Source organism: Gorilla gorilla, chromosome 7 (assembly GCF_029281585.2).
Source record: "Gorilla gorilla gorilla isolate KB3781 chromosome 7, NHGRI_mGorGor1-v2.1_pri, whole genome shotgun sequence".
Lineage (NCBI taxonomy): Eukaryota > Metazoa > Chordata > Mammalia > Primates > Hominidae > Gorilla > Gorilla gorilla.
In genome coordinates this window covers 23,532,316-23,547,772 of record NC_073231.2, presented here as the reverse complement: position 1 = coordinate 23,547,772, position 15,457 = coordinate 23,532,316, and the positions used below count along the sequence as shown (strand labels likewise).

The window sequence follows — 15,457 nt, the reverse complement described above, 5'->3', positions numbered from 1 at the left end:
TGTAATTGACCAACTTATGGTTCTTTATGCTTTTTATAACATGTGCTTCTGAGTTACGTGTGACATACTGTCAGATATATATATAGATGTACATATGCATGTATGTGTATATATTATCCCTAATGATTTTCGGAGCATTTTCGAGAAAATATCCTATAATATTTGACTTCCCTGGGAGGCAGACACTGCACACATACGAAGTTATATTATACATTCTCTTACTAGCTTCCAAATTAGGCTCTTTTTTGGGAAGTCCTTGGAGATCGAGCAAAACTCCACAGACACTGTAGGAGCTGGTCTCTGTCTTTTCCTGGGGTGGCTCTGAGGTGACCTCTGCCATCCCTGTGTCAAGTCCCAGCCCTAAAACCACCCAGTCTGACTCACAAAAAGCACTTCATGCAGTGTCTTCAGTTGGAAAAAATGAGCTAACTGAGCACAGCTGAAAATAGGAATTGCCCTTTTTTAAAGACCACGTTCATTGCTGTCAATCAAATATACTGTTCTTCAAAATGCTGTGGGACAGGGACATCTACAGGTCATTTCCATGCTACCTTTGGAAGAGACGGTGAACAGGAGTTAGCTGCAAAAACATCCCTGCTGAGGCTCTGTCGTCAACGTGTGCACAGACAAGCTCCAGCACTTAGAGCCATGTGCACCTTTGTCAGCTGTTCACACAATTAAGGAGACTCCTATTTCCCGACTACATTTCTTGCTTTGTTGTCGGTAAGAGAAGAATCATTACCCAAACGATCACTTTGGAGATCATGGTCTTTACTGTAATTATTTCCACTTACTCCACTGAGTTCCACGTTGGTCCCCACTTCCCGAAATGGAACTTTCCAGTAGAGTAAGTAGAAATAATTACAGCAAAGAAAAACATCCGCCTTTGTGTTTCCCCTGAGGTCATCACTCCTGTTTAAAGACAACCTTGAAGATAACTATGACTCCAAGCAGGAGGAGAGTCTTATTTTTCATTTCTCCATAATCTTAGAGAAGTATTTCAAGTTATTTTTAGTTTTTATTTCAGAAGGCAAGGCTTTAGACAATTCTGTTTCTTTCAATCAACATTTGATTTTAATACTTCTTTCTAAATACTAGGATGTTAAAAATAAGATCAATAACCAGAAAAAAATTTAGAATCAGCAAACATAAGGGATGGGGGTTTAATAGCATCGTTGCACTTTTCTACAGAGTTTTTCCAGAACAAATGGTTCTTCCTAATTCTTCCACAGCCTAGCAGACAATGGTATCTCCACCACCAAATAGACAATTCATCTAAAAAAGGAGCCTTTCCAAATTCTTAAAAGAGGAACTTGGCTACGTATCCGTGAATGAGAATTACCATCAAACCTTTAATCCTTGGCAGTGAAAATGTACTCCCACTGATCACACGAAAGTCAGCAAGCCTTTGGGTTCCTACTTTGATAATCTTTGACTAAGGGTGATCTTGGGCATCAGTGAAACCCCACTTGTTTCCTCTTCTCCCCTCACTGGCTCACCGGCTGCCTCTGGGTGGGAGGGGGGCGGGGGAGGGAAAGGGGAGAGTCGGGTAGGGACACGGGAAGTTCTCTCACTCCATGCACAGCTTTACTGTTTCACTGGGTATACTAAGTATAACAGCTATGGACATTTGACAGCTAAAAAAGGGAGGAATGCCCGCCCAGATCACCCAGGAAGAAGGCTTAGACGTGAGCCTGAGCTACTTACACAGGCTGCCAGTTGGCCCTCCACACCCCATGGCAGCTCATACAATTCCCCTTTAATTTCAATGCTTATTCAAAGCCCACTGCAATGTTTATGCATAAACCCATCTGTGTGGCTTCTTACCTAAGAGGTTTTTGAGGATATGCCCCTGGGTTTAGGAACTGAGGCTTCGGTGGAAGGGGAGGTCTTTTTGGCTTCTGCGGAACACGCAAGGGACTTTGCAGCCTCTCACCGCCTCTTCCTTTCTGGGCCCCAAGGGATAACCTCTTGTAGTCTTCTCGTGCTTGTTTAGCCAAGGAGCGTCTCTTCTCATCAGCTGCTTTGGATTTTCGCACTGGAAAAACAACGGGGTCGGAGAAAACACTCATCAGCCCACAGAGCAGGTGAGAAGGCTCAGCATTCATTACACAACGGGCAGCAGTGCAGGTTCTCAGCAGTTTGTTGTCTGTTTATAATAAGGAACAATCATTATCAACACCTATGATCCAGGCCATTAGGGCTTGCCCAGCGTTCGCTGCAGGATTCCTCTCTTCATACAGGACTGGGGGTTTTCTGAGAGGGAGAGAAAAGGAAGAGGAGGAAGAAGGGATGAGAGAGAAGTAGAGAAAGTGTGCAAGAATTTCCTGCAGTTGGCAAGACCAAGTGAGGATCCCCCGCCTGAGCATGGGTTCAAGCTGGCAGGGGTGCTGAGTAATAAGAGGCAATTGTCACGTCCTGCATAGACTTATGTTCAGATGCAGTGTGCTTGACTCCCTAGCAAAGATCAGGACTACTCAGTGGCACGGGGCTGTGCATAGGGTGAAGGAGCAGAGAACAGGACAGAATGAGAAGCAGGCTGACAGACAAAAAATTAAAGGCATGCTTAACCACAGGTAATTGTAGGACACATTAGTACACAAAAAAGTACCCCAAGCCTGCCTTTTAATATTACAGTCACTAGTCACTTAATGAGAGAAATAAACCCTGAGAAATGCATCATAAGGCAACTGTAACACAAGAGTATTTGGGTGTATAATTACCCCCAACATAAGGCCGGGCACAGTGGCTCATACCTGCAATACCCCCACTTTGGGAGGCCAAGCTCGGTGGGTCACCTGAGGTCAGGAGATTGAGACTAGCCTGGCCAACATGGTGAAACCCCAACTCTACTACAAATACAAAAAATTAGCTGGGCATGGTGGCAGGCGCCTGTAATCCTAGCTAATGGGGAGGCTGAGGCGGGAGAATCCCTTGAAACCAGGAGGCGGAGGTTGCAGTGAACTGAGATCACACCATTGCACTCCAGCCTGGGTAACAAGAGCGAAACTCCATCTCAAAAAAATAAAAATAATCAATACCCCCAATATAGCAAAGGTATAGTAAAAATATGGTATAGAGGACAAAAAAAAAATGGTGCCTCTACATAAAGCACTTACCATGAATGGAGCTCGCAGGACTGGAAGTGGCTCTGGGATGAGTCAGTGAGTGAGTGCTCAGTGAATGTTAAGACCTAGGACATTACTACACACTGATGTTGACTTTGTAAACACTTTACACTTAGGCTACACTACATTTATAAAATTTATTTTAAAAATGTATGCAACCCATTATTTTGGGGTTTTTTTATTATTATTTTTTGGTTTTGTGTATGTGTGTGTCTGTGTTTTGTTTTTGTTTTTGTTTTTTTTGAGACTGGGTCTTGCTACATTGCCCAGGCTGAAGTGCAGTGGTACGATCTCGGCTCACTGCAACCTCCGCCTCTCTGGTTCAAGCAATTCTCCTGCCTCAGCCTCCTGAGTAGCTGGGACTACAGGTGTACGCCACCACAACCAGCTAATTTTTGTATTTTTAGTAGAGATGCAGTTTCACCATGTTGGCCAGGCTGGTCTTGAACTCATGACCTGAAGTGATCCACCCACCTTGGCCTCCCAAAAGGCTGGGATTACAGGAGTGAGACACAGTGCCTGGCCTAAAAAATATATGCGACCCATCGTTGACCAAAACATCATACAGGGCATGACTACTTTGTAAAACAGAATTTTTTGTTATAGCAATGAGACTCAAATGCAGAATATAAAAATGATTTTTATTGACTACATTTACACTTCAGGCAGTATTGGTCAAATCCTGTTACACTTGACTGCAAAGAGACACCCAAAATATTCCCTTATACTAGGATTTCAGTGCATAGTACAAAGAGACTACTGGATCTTGCAAATATTTTCATTTCACAGCAGTTGTCATTTAAATGGCATTGGTTGTAATGGGACTGCAGATCAATGTAGGATCTCAACATCCTGCAAATATAGCCATACCTGCTGTCTTCTTCAAGCCACCTCAGGTTGATCTAGCAGTTCAGATTTCTCTGAGTCAGATGGAAACACTAATTCTTTCACAAACCTAATTCTTCTAGCATTCTGGAGCATCCTCTCCTCTGCCTTCAGTTGCATGGGCTTATTCTTCTCCTATGAGTTTTCTCACCCATTCTGCTCACTCAAATAGGAGTCAGTGCTGGGTCACAGGCAGGAGCGGGGTGCTAACACATCCAGCCTGGTATTCCTGTGTGCTTCTGATTACAAAGTTAAAATGTATTCACTATCAAAAATTTAGGGGAAAAAAATCCAAAACAATATTAAATTACAAGAAAAACATTCAAATAAATAATCTTGAATCTCACCTTTCCAAGAAAACTAATGTTTACATGTTATTATAACCTTCCAGTTCTTTTCCTTCAGATACTTAGACATTTCTAAATAGCGAAGCTTTTCATTCTATTTCATGGTGTTTTTTCTTCCCCAAGCTAATGAGATGTAAACAGTCTAAGATCATTAAAAACTCTCCAAAACCTATTTTCCATAGCTATATATCATGCTATTTGATAAATTTCATCATAATTTTGGTGATACAGAAATGAATGGAGAACGAGTCTGCTGTTCAAAAGTAGCTTGTAAGCATTTGAGTAATAAGTTAGTAATAACATTTGAGTGGTAACTTACTGTGAACATATCTCTCAACAACCCACATTAAGCGCTTTCTAGATTGATCACATTATTAAGTGAGAGAATCAGCTGAGAGCCTGGAAGGTGCTATGGAGAACTCTGGGTACTCACGAGATGCCTGCCATTCCGAGTCTTCTTTCCAGCTCTTACAAATCTGCTTCGTTCTCTCTTCTTCTATTTGATTTATTTCTTCATCTTGTTTTTTCTTCATAGATTCTTTCTTCTGTTTAAAAACAAAACAAAACAAAACAAAAAAGAACCTTGGTGAGCAAATCCAGCAGTTTCCTGAAGGACAGGGGTACCCCGCACAGCTGATTTCTATCTAACTCTCTGGCCCACTAGGAAGGATCAAGTGTGGACTTTGGAGTCAGTAAGACCTGAAGTAAGACTGACCATTGCTAGCTAGTGTGTAACTCCAGGAGCGACAAATGAACCTCTCTTGGGCTGTTTCCCCATAAGAAAGATGAGAAAAAAATATTTCTTAGGGTTATATTGAGGATTAGATAACTTAAGAAGTCCCTGGCACAGTGTATAACATATAGTAAGAAAAAATATTCCTTTTCCTCAGACACAGTACTTAGCTGCTTCAAACTGACTCCCTGAAGGATGTAAACACACTATTACATAGAACTAGCATCAACCTACTTTACAGTAGCTGACAGACTCCACAGAAGAAATGCACATTCCCAGAGCAATCTCAGCTGAATCTCTCCCCCAAGTCATGTGTCCCAAAATGTGGTACTTACTACATGATTTTAAGTGTTTCAAAAGAAATATATATCATTTTTTTTTTAAGATGGAGCCTCACTCCTTCACCCAGGCTGGAGTACAGTGGTACAATCTCGGCTCACTGTAACCTCCGCCTCCCAGGTTCAAGAGATTCTCCTGCCTCAGCCTCCCGAGTAACTGGGATTACAGGCACGTGCCATCACACTTGGGTAATTTTTGTATTTTTTGAAGAGATGGAGTTTCACCATGTTGGCCAGGCTGGTCTCGAACTTCTGACCTCAAGTGATCCACTGCCTCAGCCTCCCAAAGTGCTGTGATTACAGGCATGAGCCACCACACCCTGCCAGAATATGTATTTTTTTTTGTTTCAAAAAAAAAAAGAAACAGAAAAATATTTTTCAAAAGCATCTTTTGAGAAGGGAGAAATACTTTTAAAATGTAAATATTCCTTTAAAAGGAGAATTAGGTTTTTAAAACTTGCGGTAAAATTCCACGTAACAAAATTTACCACCTTAACCAATTTTTAGTGTACTGTTTTCTGTCATTAAGAGCATTCAAGGGAAATCATTTTAAACGAAAGAGAAATGAACAAACCAAATCACTTAGACCTGAAAAGTACTTTGCTTATTTGGACACAACCTTCTGAGTGCTCACAAGAAGGCTGAATTTACAGTTTGGTGGACTAATAAAAGCCTTGGTTAGCTAAGAAATAAAACAAACTGAAACGGCCAGAAAGGGCTGCCTGTGCTCACCTCTCTATCACAAGTGACAAGCTTTTTAATTTTGTGCTTTCCCACAGAAATGTAAAGACTTCCTTGCTATTATGTCACCACAACGTAAAGTATAAACATTAATATTGTGAAACTTGTTTCTGATCGCTGTGGGCAGTCATAAATCACAGTTCAAGTAATCATCATTCATAAATTGTGCTTCACTGCAGATGTAACTAAACTTCTGTGCATTTACTGTTTTCATTTTTTTTTTCCTTACACTGTTTTCCTGCCTAGAGCTAAGCTCCTTTTGTTTGCCAACATTTGAAAATCCAAAGGACAGCTTTGATGTTTGAAAGGACTGTTAAAATTTGCCATCCTTTGATTGAAGCTGTTTGCAAGCCCAAGATAGATAAATGTGCTGCTAGCAATTTCTAAGCTTAAACAGAAAAAGCTTCAAAGTGGAGCTTTGTTCATCCTTCCACATGCATACGTGTTTATTTTTAAATGGTTAGGAAACATATAGTGAAAACATCAAGCTATGATCATCACGGATATTGTTACTGAGGATGAGCAAGAAATTTGGAACATGATTCTACCTAAGAAAAAATATTAATAATAACAGATGTAGTACTTGGTTGATGTTACTCAAATGTCTAACAGAGCTATATTTAATAAATCTACTCCTTTAATCTGCATGTAATTATGTACACGCACAGTGGAAAAGAAGAAAAATTAACGAGTTTCACAGAGTAACAGCAGATGAGATCTGCTATTACCCATCTATATACGGCCCTGACCACCGTATTTATTCAAGAAAGCTAGAAAACGTAAGGAACTTGTCCGGAGTCTCTCAAAGAATTTTACTTTTATCCAAATCTGTAATGGTTTACTTTCTCTATTCAGAAGACCATCATTTCCTTTTCAGCAGTGTTTTGCTGGAAGCATGTTGGACCAGGACTCAGGACTGTGAGCCAGGCATGGGGAAATCCAGGTGATGGCTTGGAGTGGAGGGGCCGAGGGGCCGAGGCTGGATGCTAATCCAGATGCCCAGGGTGGAAGGTGTGGAGACCCAGATGTGTGGTGTGAGCTGTGAAAATGTGTTCAGCTAACAGGACCAGAAAACAAGGCCACGCTGGGCCCATATAGAAAGCCGCTGGGCCCGTTCAGAAAGCCTCTTGTCCAGCCTGTTGATGGAAGCACTTAGAATGCCTCCCCACCAATTCCTTCATCAGAGCCTCACAACTGCCCCCAAAGCAGGATGCCTGTTTTATCACCTTTGTTCTACAGAGAAGCTTAGCAAGCTGGCTCATTCCTTCTCTCAAATGATCAGCCCTTTCCCGACCATGCCAAGTGAGGTACTGCCTCTGTGTATTTGACTTGCTGTTCCCTCTGCCTGGAACAGACGTCCACATGGCTTAGACATCCACATTGCTCCTTCCCTCTTTCCTTCAGGTCTCTGCTCCAATACTGCCTTCCCAGAGTGGCCTTCTCTGACTACCTGTCCCATCCCAATTCCATCCTCCCAGGATTCTTCAGTTCCCTCATACTGCTTTATTTTCCTCTGCAGTGCTTAATAAGTGATTACCTGTCCTCATAGATATGTTTATCATCTCTCTCTCCCATGAAGAATATAAGCTCCCTGAAGGCAGGAATTTTATCTGATTATTTCATAAAATGTGTCTCTAACTCCCATAACGGTGCCTAGTGTGTAGTAGACACTCAATAAATGTTGCTTGGATGAATATACGATCCTTCATCTTCCTCAGCTGTCCCCATTTAAAATGACATAGTGAGATCTAAGCAGAATTAATGAAAATGTCCGTTAGATCCCCTATTGCTGCTGTTTTAGAAAGAAGTATGTATTGTATCAGCAGTATGCACACAGGACTACAGTTCCACAACTTCATCCTGATTTCTTGAAGTCTTAAAAATGCAAGTTCATGCATGTCCCTTCAGAGGAATCATGGAATTCATGGCATGGTCCACAGGAACACAGGTCCCTGGGCTGACCTCCACCACAGCCCGATCTCAGGAACCTTCTCTTCATAGGCTCACATCTTACGCTGCTGTTTCAGACTCTCTGTAGGTCAAATCCTACTACAGCTTCCAAGTACCAGTCTATGCCTCATTTATTTTGAGCAATTTATGACATGATAGCAAGCTCACACGATGGAGGAAGCAGGGCTTGGCCTGGAGGGAGAATGTCACATCTGGATGGATGTGGGAGAGGGCTGAGTGCCAGAAGGGGTTCCAGGCATGGTGGATGTGGAGGACACAGCAGCTGCTCACCCTCAAGGGACAGGTTCAGAAACAATGAGCACAGAAGTAACTCGATCTGAATTCACTCTTTCTGCCAAGTGTAATGCTCCATTTATCACTGTCTGAAATCAGTCTTCCCTCCATGTCTGCAGCAGCCTGGGATGCCGCCTCTATGTTAGATCTTCTGGGAGGAGTTTAGCTGATACAACTTGGCATGTTCTTTCCATGACATTCAACACTTCCCGAACTCCAGATAAACGGGTAAAGATGCAGAACTGTGTTTGCAGCTTTTAGGACAGATTTCCCATCCTGCTGCTTAATTTCATTTCTGCATGAGATTAATTAACTAATCTGTGAAACATTAGTGGAAATGGCTAGGTATGCAGCCCCCGGAGGACAGAAGGGAAGTCTTTTACCTGGTGAAATGCATATGCCTTCATACGATTGATTGAATCTGCCAACATTTGTTGAATATTTCTTGAAGAACTGGAGGGTGACTAAAAATTAAACGAAACACATTTATGGCATTTGGAGCTGCAGTGCGGTTTCATAAGATAATCTGTCAATGTTTCCCTGGTTTCCCTAATGCTGCCCCCGCCCCTACAGCTGGATCCACCCAAGGCTCCCACTGGCACCTGAGTTCCTGGGCCGATCCTGACTACAGCAATGAGCATGTGAATCCTCAGTATCCCCACTCAGTAGGGCTTAGAAAGGAATTGTTGCCCAAGAGCCAGGAGCTGGTGGTTTGGTATATTTTACTCCCATCTGGTTGGCCCTGGAGGGCCCTGGGGATCACTTCCAGACATCAACATTACCCCCTATTGAAATTCTCTTCTTGCTTAATCTCTGCATACCCTGTTTTAGTGCAGGCCAAAGAAATGCCTTAGTCTCTGGATTTAACTATATGATGCCTTGCAGACATGCCTGGAGCACCAGTTTGGTGCGTGGGAGCCCTGCCCAGTTTCCCTGGCTGGCCCACACTTCTCCTCTTTTCCTGCCCTTGTCACCCAGTATCTATGTTTCTCCTGCTCTAGATGGATTTCCCATGAGGCAACCTCCCCAGTGGGGTTCCCAGATTCATTGCCTAAAGTCCCTGGTGTCATTCCTGCCTGCCACAGGCCAACCCTCTGGCATCACAAGTATGCCAGCAAATCACAATGGGTGCTTCTTAAGACACAGGCCCCCATCAGTCCCTGGCTGGAATGCAGAGCCTAAGCTAAGTCCCAACATGGGTAGTCAAATGTCCTGAGTACCCAGATATACCTACCCACAACCCACATTACCGCAAAGTATATGCCTTGTGTCTGAGTTCTTAATTTTGGCATACATCGGAAATTGTCAGCAAAATTTCAGCAAAAGGTTGGTGCCATCATTCAGAAGGAGTACACAGGATCATTACTGCACCATGCAATAAACCAGTGGCTTTCTCAATCTTCCCCTTTTCTCAAAGTGGCTGGCATGTGGCTACCCCACTATACCGCATTTCCCAAATGCCTTAGCGGTTGTCTTAACATAATGCAGTTGACAACAGGCATTTGCCATTTCTCCCCAGGCCCACTTGAAACCTCCTTCACACACTCCTGCAGGCCACTTCCACCTTCCTTTGGGCTGGAATGGTGACAGCAGCAGTGCTACTACCAAAGATAGCAGATACTTAGACTACAAAAGCCTGAGTCCCTGAATGACTGTGTGGAGCAGAGCCCTCCTGAACTAGAACACCTATTCTGGACTGTCCGAAGACAAATAAATAACTTTTATTGTATTTTTGGCCATGGCATTTGGGGACTATTTGCTTCAAAAGTTTAGCCTATCAACTGATAAAACTGGTCACAACAGTTGCTGGAGGCATGTTTCAAGCTCTCTGCTGAGGTTGTATAATTAATCATAGGGGGTGAGATTAATGCTAATTCCACTAATGAGCACTAATGCATACTGAAGACGTATTATGACCCGGCACCATGTTAGTGTCTTAGTATTATTTTTACTGCACACAACATCTATGATGGATGGGCAACATAATGGGCAATTTTCAGATGAGGAAACCAAGTCTCAGATGAGTTGTGGAGCTTGCTCAGCACCAGACAGCTGGTTTGTGCCAGAGTTTATGCTTTTTCCACTATGTTGACATTGTAGTGATAAGAAAATGAGATGCGGGTCAACAGATATCTAATGCTTATTCCTTGGCAAACTAATGAATCCTGTAGGTTTCACAATTGCTATTTACCATATTCTCATTGTTTTCTTATTTTAATATTATAAAAGTATACTTTGCTGCTCTGCTTCTAAACTTAGAACAGTAACCAGTTCCTCTGTTTGGGAACAGAGTGAACTGTTCCCACAAGTTTCATGTAAGCGCGTCTGCTCCAAAGTCCAAGACGACTTTTAAAATCTCTGAGTGCATTTCCACCACCAGGAAGGAGAGCTTTAAAAACAGGCCCACTCTCCCTTTCTTTGATGATATAAGATCTTTGGGGCACCGTTTTGCAAAAAGGATCATTTTCTTATATTTGAAAATTAGGAGGCAGGTAACCCTCCTTTCTTAATACTCCCGCAAGTATTGCGGAGAATGTTTCAAATATGCTAGGTTTATTACTTGGCAAACTAATGAATCCTGTAGGTTTCACAATTGCTACTTATCATACTTTCATTTTTTTCTCATTTTAATATTATAAAAGGATACTTTGCTGCTCTACATCTAAAATAGAACAGACGCAGAGCAGCTGTTGCAGAATCAGACAGATCTGGACTTATGAAACTGGAGTTCTGGACCAAGATTTTGTCCGCAGCACATTTGCTGTCCTTAGTCTTTGAGCTTTAAAACACACTCTTAGTTGCTTCCTGAATTAGCATTAAGCTAATAGGCATCTGACGGTTATCTTCTAATCCATGTATTCAAAAGTGTTGTCTATTTTGTCAGTTTCCCCTCAATATCCCGCCAATTACTATCATCTGTATGGGTACAGTGCTTTGAACACAATGCGTGAGTTATCCTCCATCCCTCAGTTATTCCTTAAACTGAACAGTTCATCTCATGTATACATGAACAAGGTATTTTTACTACTTGCTTTCTTTAAATTATCTTACATTTTTTCCTATCATCATTGTATACCTTTTCTTACTAGTACTTTCAGCATGCTCACTGCCTTTGCATTTGTCAGATCTGATGCGGTTATGAATTATGTTACAATAATCTGAAGCACAGACACGTACTCCAGACAGTGTGCATGGAAGTGATGTCACTGGGCACTAAAGTGACAGTGGTTGCCGCCAACACCATCCACTCATGGTAGTTGGAGTTGATTGATGATCTTCCTTTTCTTTGAAATTTTAGGTTTTGTCTTTAGTATACCAAAACTCACAAGCTTGTTCTTGAGTAGAATTTTAGCATAAAAACTCATTAGGCCCATGCGTGGTGGCTCATGCCTGTAATCCCAGAACTTTGAGAGGCCAAGTTGGGTGGATCACCTGAAGTCAGGATTTCGAGACCCGTCTGGCCCACATGGTGAAACCCCATCTCTACTAAAAATACAAAAATTAGCTGGCATGGCGGTGCATGGTGGCACATGCCTGTTAATCCCTGTTATTCGGGAGGCTGAGACAGGAGAATCACTTGGACCTAGGAGGCAGAGGTTACAGTGAGCCAAGATTGTGCCACTGAACTCTAGCCTGGTGACCGTGGGACTCCGTGTCAAAACAAAACAAAAAAAATTAGTTGAACAACCACTCCAGAGATGAATCCTTCTATTCAAACACTTCTATTCAATGTGTCTAAAACATACTGTAAACTCTAAAGCTATTCACACATACTAAGAACCACATTTATAAAAATTCTACTTTTCAAGGTGAACCAAGATTTTGCCATGTTTCTAAAGGGTTAAAATAACATGAAAAACTTAAAACTTGCAGAAAGCAGGCTCATTTAGCTACACTTACACGTTCTACAAATCCATGAAATGCACAAGTAATAGAGTGAAAATGTGGGATCCAAAAGGTATTTCCTTTATTAAAAAAAAAAAAAAAACAGCTAGAGGCCAGGAGTGGTGGCTCACGCCTGTAATCCCAGCACTTTGGGAGGCTGAGGTGGGCAAATCACAAGGTCAAGAGATCCAGACCATCCTGGCCAACATGGTGAAACCCCATTTCTACTAAAAATACAAAAATTAGCTGGGCGTGGTGATGCGCACCTGGAGTCCCAGCTACTCAGGAGGCTGAGGCAAGAGAATTGCTTGAACCCAGGAGGCAGAGGATGCAGTGCGCCAAGATCCTGCCACTGTACTCCAGCCTAGGTGACAGAGCAAGACTCCGTCTCAAAAAAAAAAAAAAAAAAAGCTAGATGATTAATGGACTCAAAAGTAATGATTTATGACGGCAATATCAGAGGGTAAACCTCAGTAATACCACTGCCTCTTTGAAGCACTCCTAGAGGCAGGATGAAGAGGCTTTTCAAAGAGGGTACTATGTCCTCTCTGAAGCTTCCATATGCTGCTATGACCCAGGAAATACACTCTTTAGTTATCTCTATACCAAAAAAGGGAAGAAAATGACCCTCCTACATGTATAATTTTTGCTTATAAAGCACTTTGAAGTCTAATACATCATTTGACCTTCATATTAGGTGTCAAAATAGGCCTTATCCCTTTACCAAAGAGGTAAGGTAACCTGTTTTATTGGTCGTTGTGTTTTTGTTCTTGAGACAGAGTCTCACTCTGTTCCCAGGCTGAAGTGCGGTGGCATGATCAGGGCTCACTGCAGCCTCAACTTCCTGGGTTCAAGTGATCCTCCCACCTCAGTCCCCCAAAGTAGCTGGGACTACAAGCATGCACTACCACACCTGGCTAAATTTTTTTTAATTTTAGTAGAGACAAGGTCTCACTATATTGCCCAGGCTGGTTTCAAACTCCTGAGCTCAAGTGACGTTCCCACCTCAGCCTCCCAAAGTGCTGAGATTATAGGTGTGAGCCGCCACACCTGGCCTAAGTTGACCTGTTAATAGGTAGGAGGACAGGGACCCAAATGCATGTCATCTCCACGTCTGAAGCCTGCTCCTTCCTCAGGGTCTCCCAGAGAGAACATATGTATGCTCTTACGCATAACAGCCACTGCGGTCATCATCCATCTGCCACATTACAGAAATTCTTACAGCTGCTGGAGCTCTATGAGCAGAGTTAAAGCAATCTTATCTGCCTCATATCTGCTCTATTTAAACATAAAAACTGCCATGAATATTTATGCAAAAGCTTCCAAAAAAGAAAAACTGAAAGCTAATAACATCAGAAGCTAGTGGACTTCCTGCAGACATCAAGTCAGAATAACCCTCTGTAATCAGTGAAAATCCCAAATGGATCTGGGGGTGTACCCCATCTGATTGGCCAAAAGATAGTATGAAAAATAATAACTACCGTTAAACTTAGAAGTATGGCAGTTCAAATCTACATAAGCAACTGGGTTACAAAAAGGTGCTGCTGAGAACATCAGTATTACATGATTACAAAATATGCTTCCCCCAGAGTCTGTCTGTCATATGAGAAGAATTATGTTCACTTTTCAAACTGGTTTGAGAAACAGTTGATACTGGCTTCTAACTTAATATTCCCTTTGTTTATAAGTAGGGTTATAGGCTGGAGGCGGTAGCTCAGGCCTGTAATCCCAGCACTTTGGAAAGCTGAGGCAGGCGGATCACCTGAGATCAGGAGTTCAAGAGCAGCCTGGCCAACATGGTGAAACCCCGTCTCTACAAAAGTACAAAAATTAGCCAGGCATGATGGTGGGTGCCTGTAATCCCAGCTACTCAGGAGGCTGAGGCAGAAGAATCGCTTGAACCCGAGAGGCAGAGGTTGCAGTGAGCCAAGATCTCACCACTGCACTCCAGCCTGGGCGACAGAGCAAGACTCCATCTCAAAATAATAACAATAATGGTAGGGTTGTACAGTCAAACAAATGCCAAGTGTCTTTAATTCCAAATAAACCAGAAAGCTCCAACAAACAGAACATTGTCAGGACTCAATTTTTATGGTAAAGATGAAAATGAAGAATTAATAGCAAAAGAGTTTATTTTTGTTTTTGTTTTTGTTTTGTTTTGTTTTGTTTTTTGAGTCAGAGTCTCACTCTGTCGCCCAGGCTGGAATACAGAGGTGCGATCTCAGCTCACTGCAAGCTCCGCCTCCTGGGTTCACGCCATTCTCCTGCCTCAGCCTCCAGAGTAGCTGGGACTACAGGCGCCCGCCAGCACGCCTGGCTAATTTTTTGTATTTTTAATAGAGACGGGGTTTCACCGTGTTAGCCAGGATGGTCTCCATCTCCTGACCTTGTGATCCACCCGTCTTGGCCTCCCAAAGTGCTGGGATTACAGGCATGAGCCACTGCGCCCAGCAGAGATCTAGTTTCACTATTAATCAAGATAGAATGAATTCAAATACTCTGAGAATCAGTGGTCTATAACTCACCCATTTTGCCAACCAGGTCATTGAAATAATCAGATCATCCTCTTCTCAGCAATTTTAAACAAAAAGGCAATTTCCCAATGATGACTATAATATTAAGTTTCTGAGCATACTGGGATTTACCTTTTTGCTTCTAAAATAACAGGAGAGGCAGAAGAATGGAACTCTGCTTCAATAAAGTTATAAAGAATAAGAGAGACAGGAGAGATTTTCCTAAGGCCAAGTAGACTAACAGACGAAAAGTGGGACAGTAAATTTTATTGCTAAAAATATGGTACAAACTCCTTGTAGAGTGATTTTACTGACACATGAATTAGGACAATGGAAACCCGAGACAATCTTTTCCTCATTTTTCTAATATTGTTCCAAGCAAAATCCATGCACAGAGACTACTGAATACCCCAACTTGAAAGTACAGCAGACTCCAATATGATGTGAGATTTTATGGCACATGTTTCACTAAACATTGTCGGCTGCTGCGGTGGCTCAGACCTGTAATCCCAGCACTTTGGGAGGCCCAGTCAGAAGATTGTTTGCACCCAGGAGTTTGAGACCAGCCTGGGCAACACGGTGAAACCCTGTCTTTACAGAAAATACAAAAGTTAGCTGGGCGTGGTTGTGTGCGCCTGTAGTT

General features: G+C 42.4%; 1 protein-coding gene across 4 annotated transcripts in view; it reads right to left on the bottom strand.

Moving 5' to 3' along the window:
* Positions 1 to 15,457, bottom strand: part of SH2D4A (SH2 domain containing 4A) — an 82,541-nt gene that overhangs the window by 30,028 nt on the left and 37,056 nt on the right. For 2 of the 4 annotated variants that reach the window (XM_055348187.2, XM_031014044.3), the window contains 3 exons: positions 8,800 to 8,880; positions 4,794 to 4,905; positions 1,828 to 2,038 (listed from right to left, as the gene is read on the bottom strand). In XM_055348187.2, the coding sequence (XP_055204162.2) occupies positions 1,828 to 2,038; positions 4,794 to 4,905; positions 8,800 to 8,880 (404 nt within the window). The remainder of the gene's footprint in view (positions 1 to 1,827; positions 2,039 to 4,793; positions 4,906 to 8,799; positions 8,881 to 15,457) is intronic. The other 2 variants (XM_063709121.1, XM_031014046.3) reach the window with 1 other exon arrangement.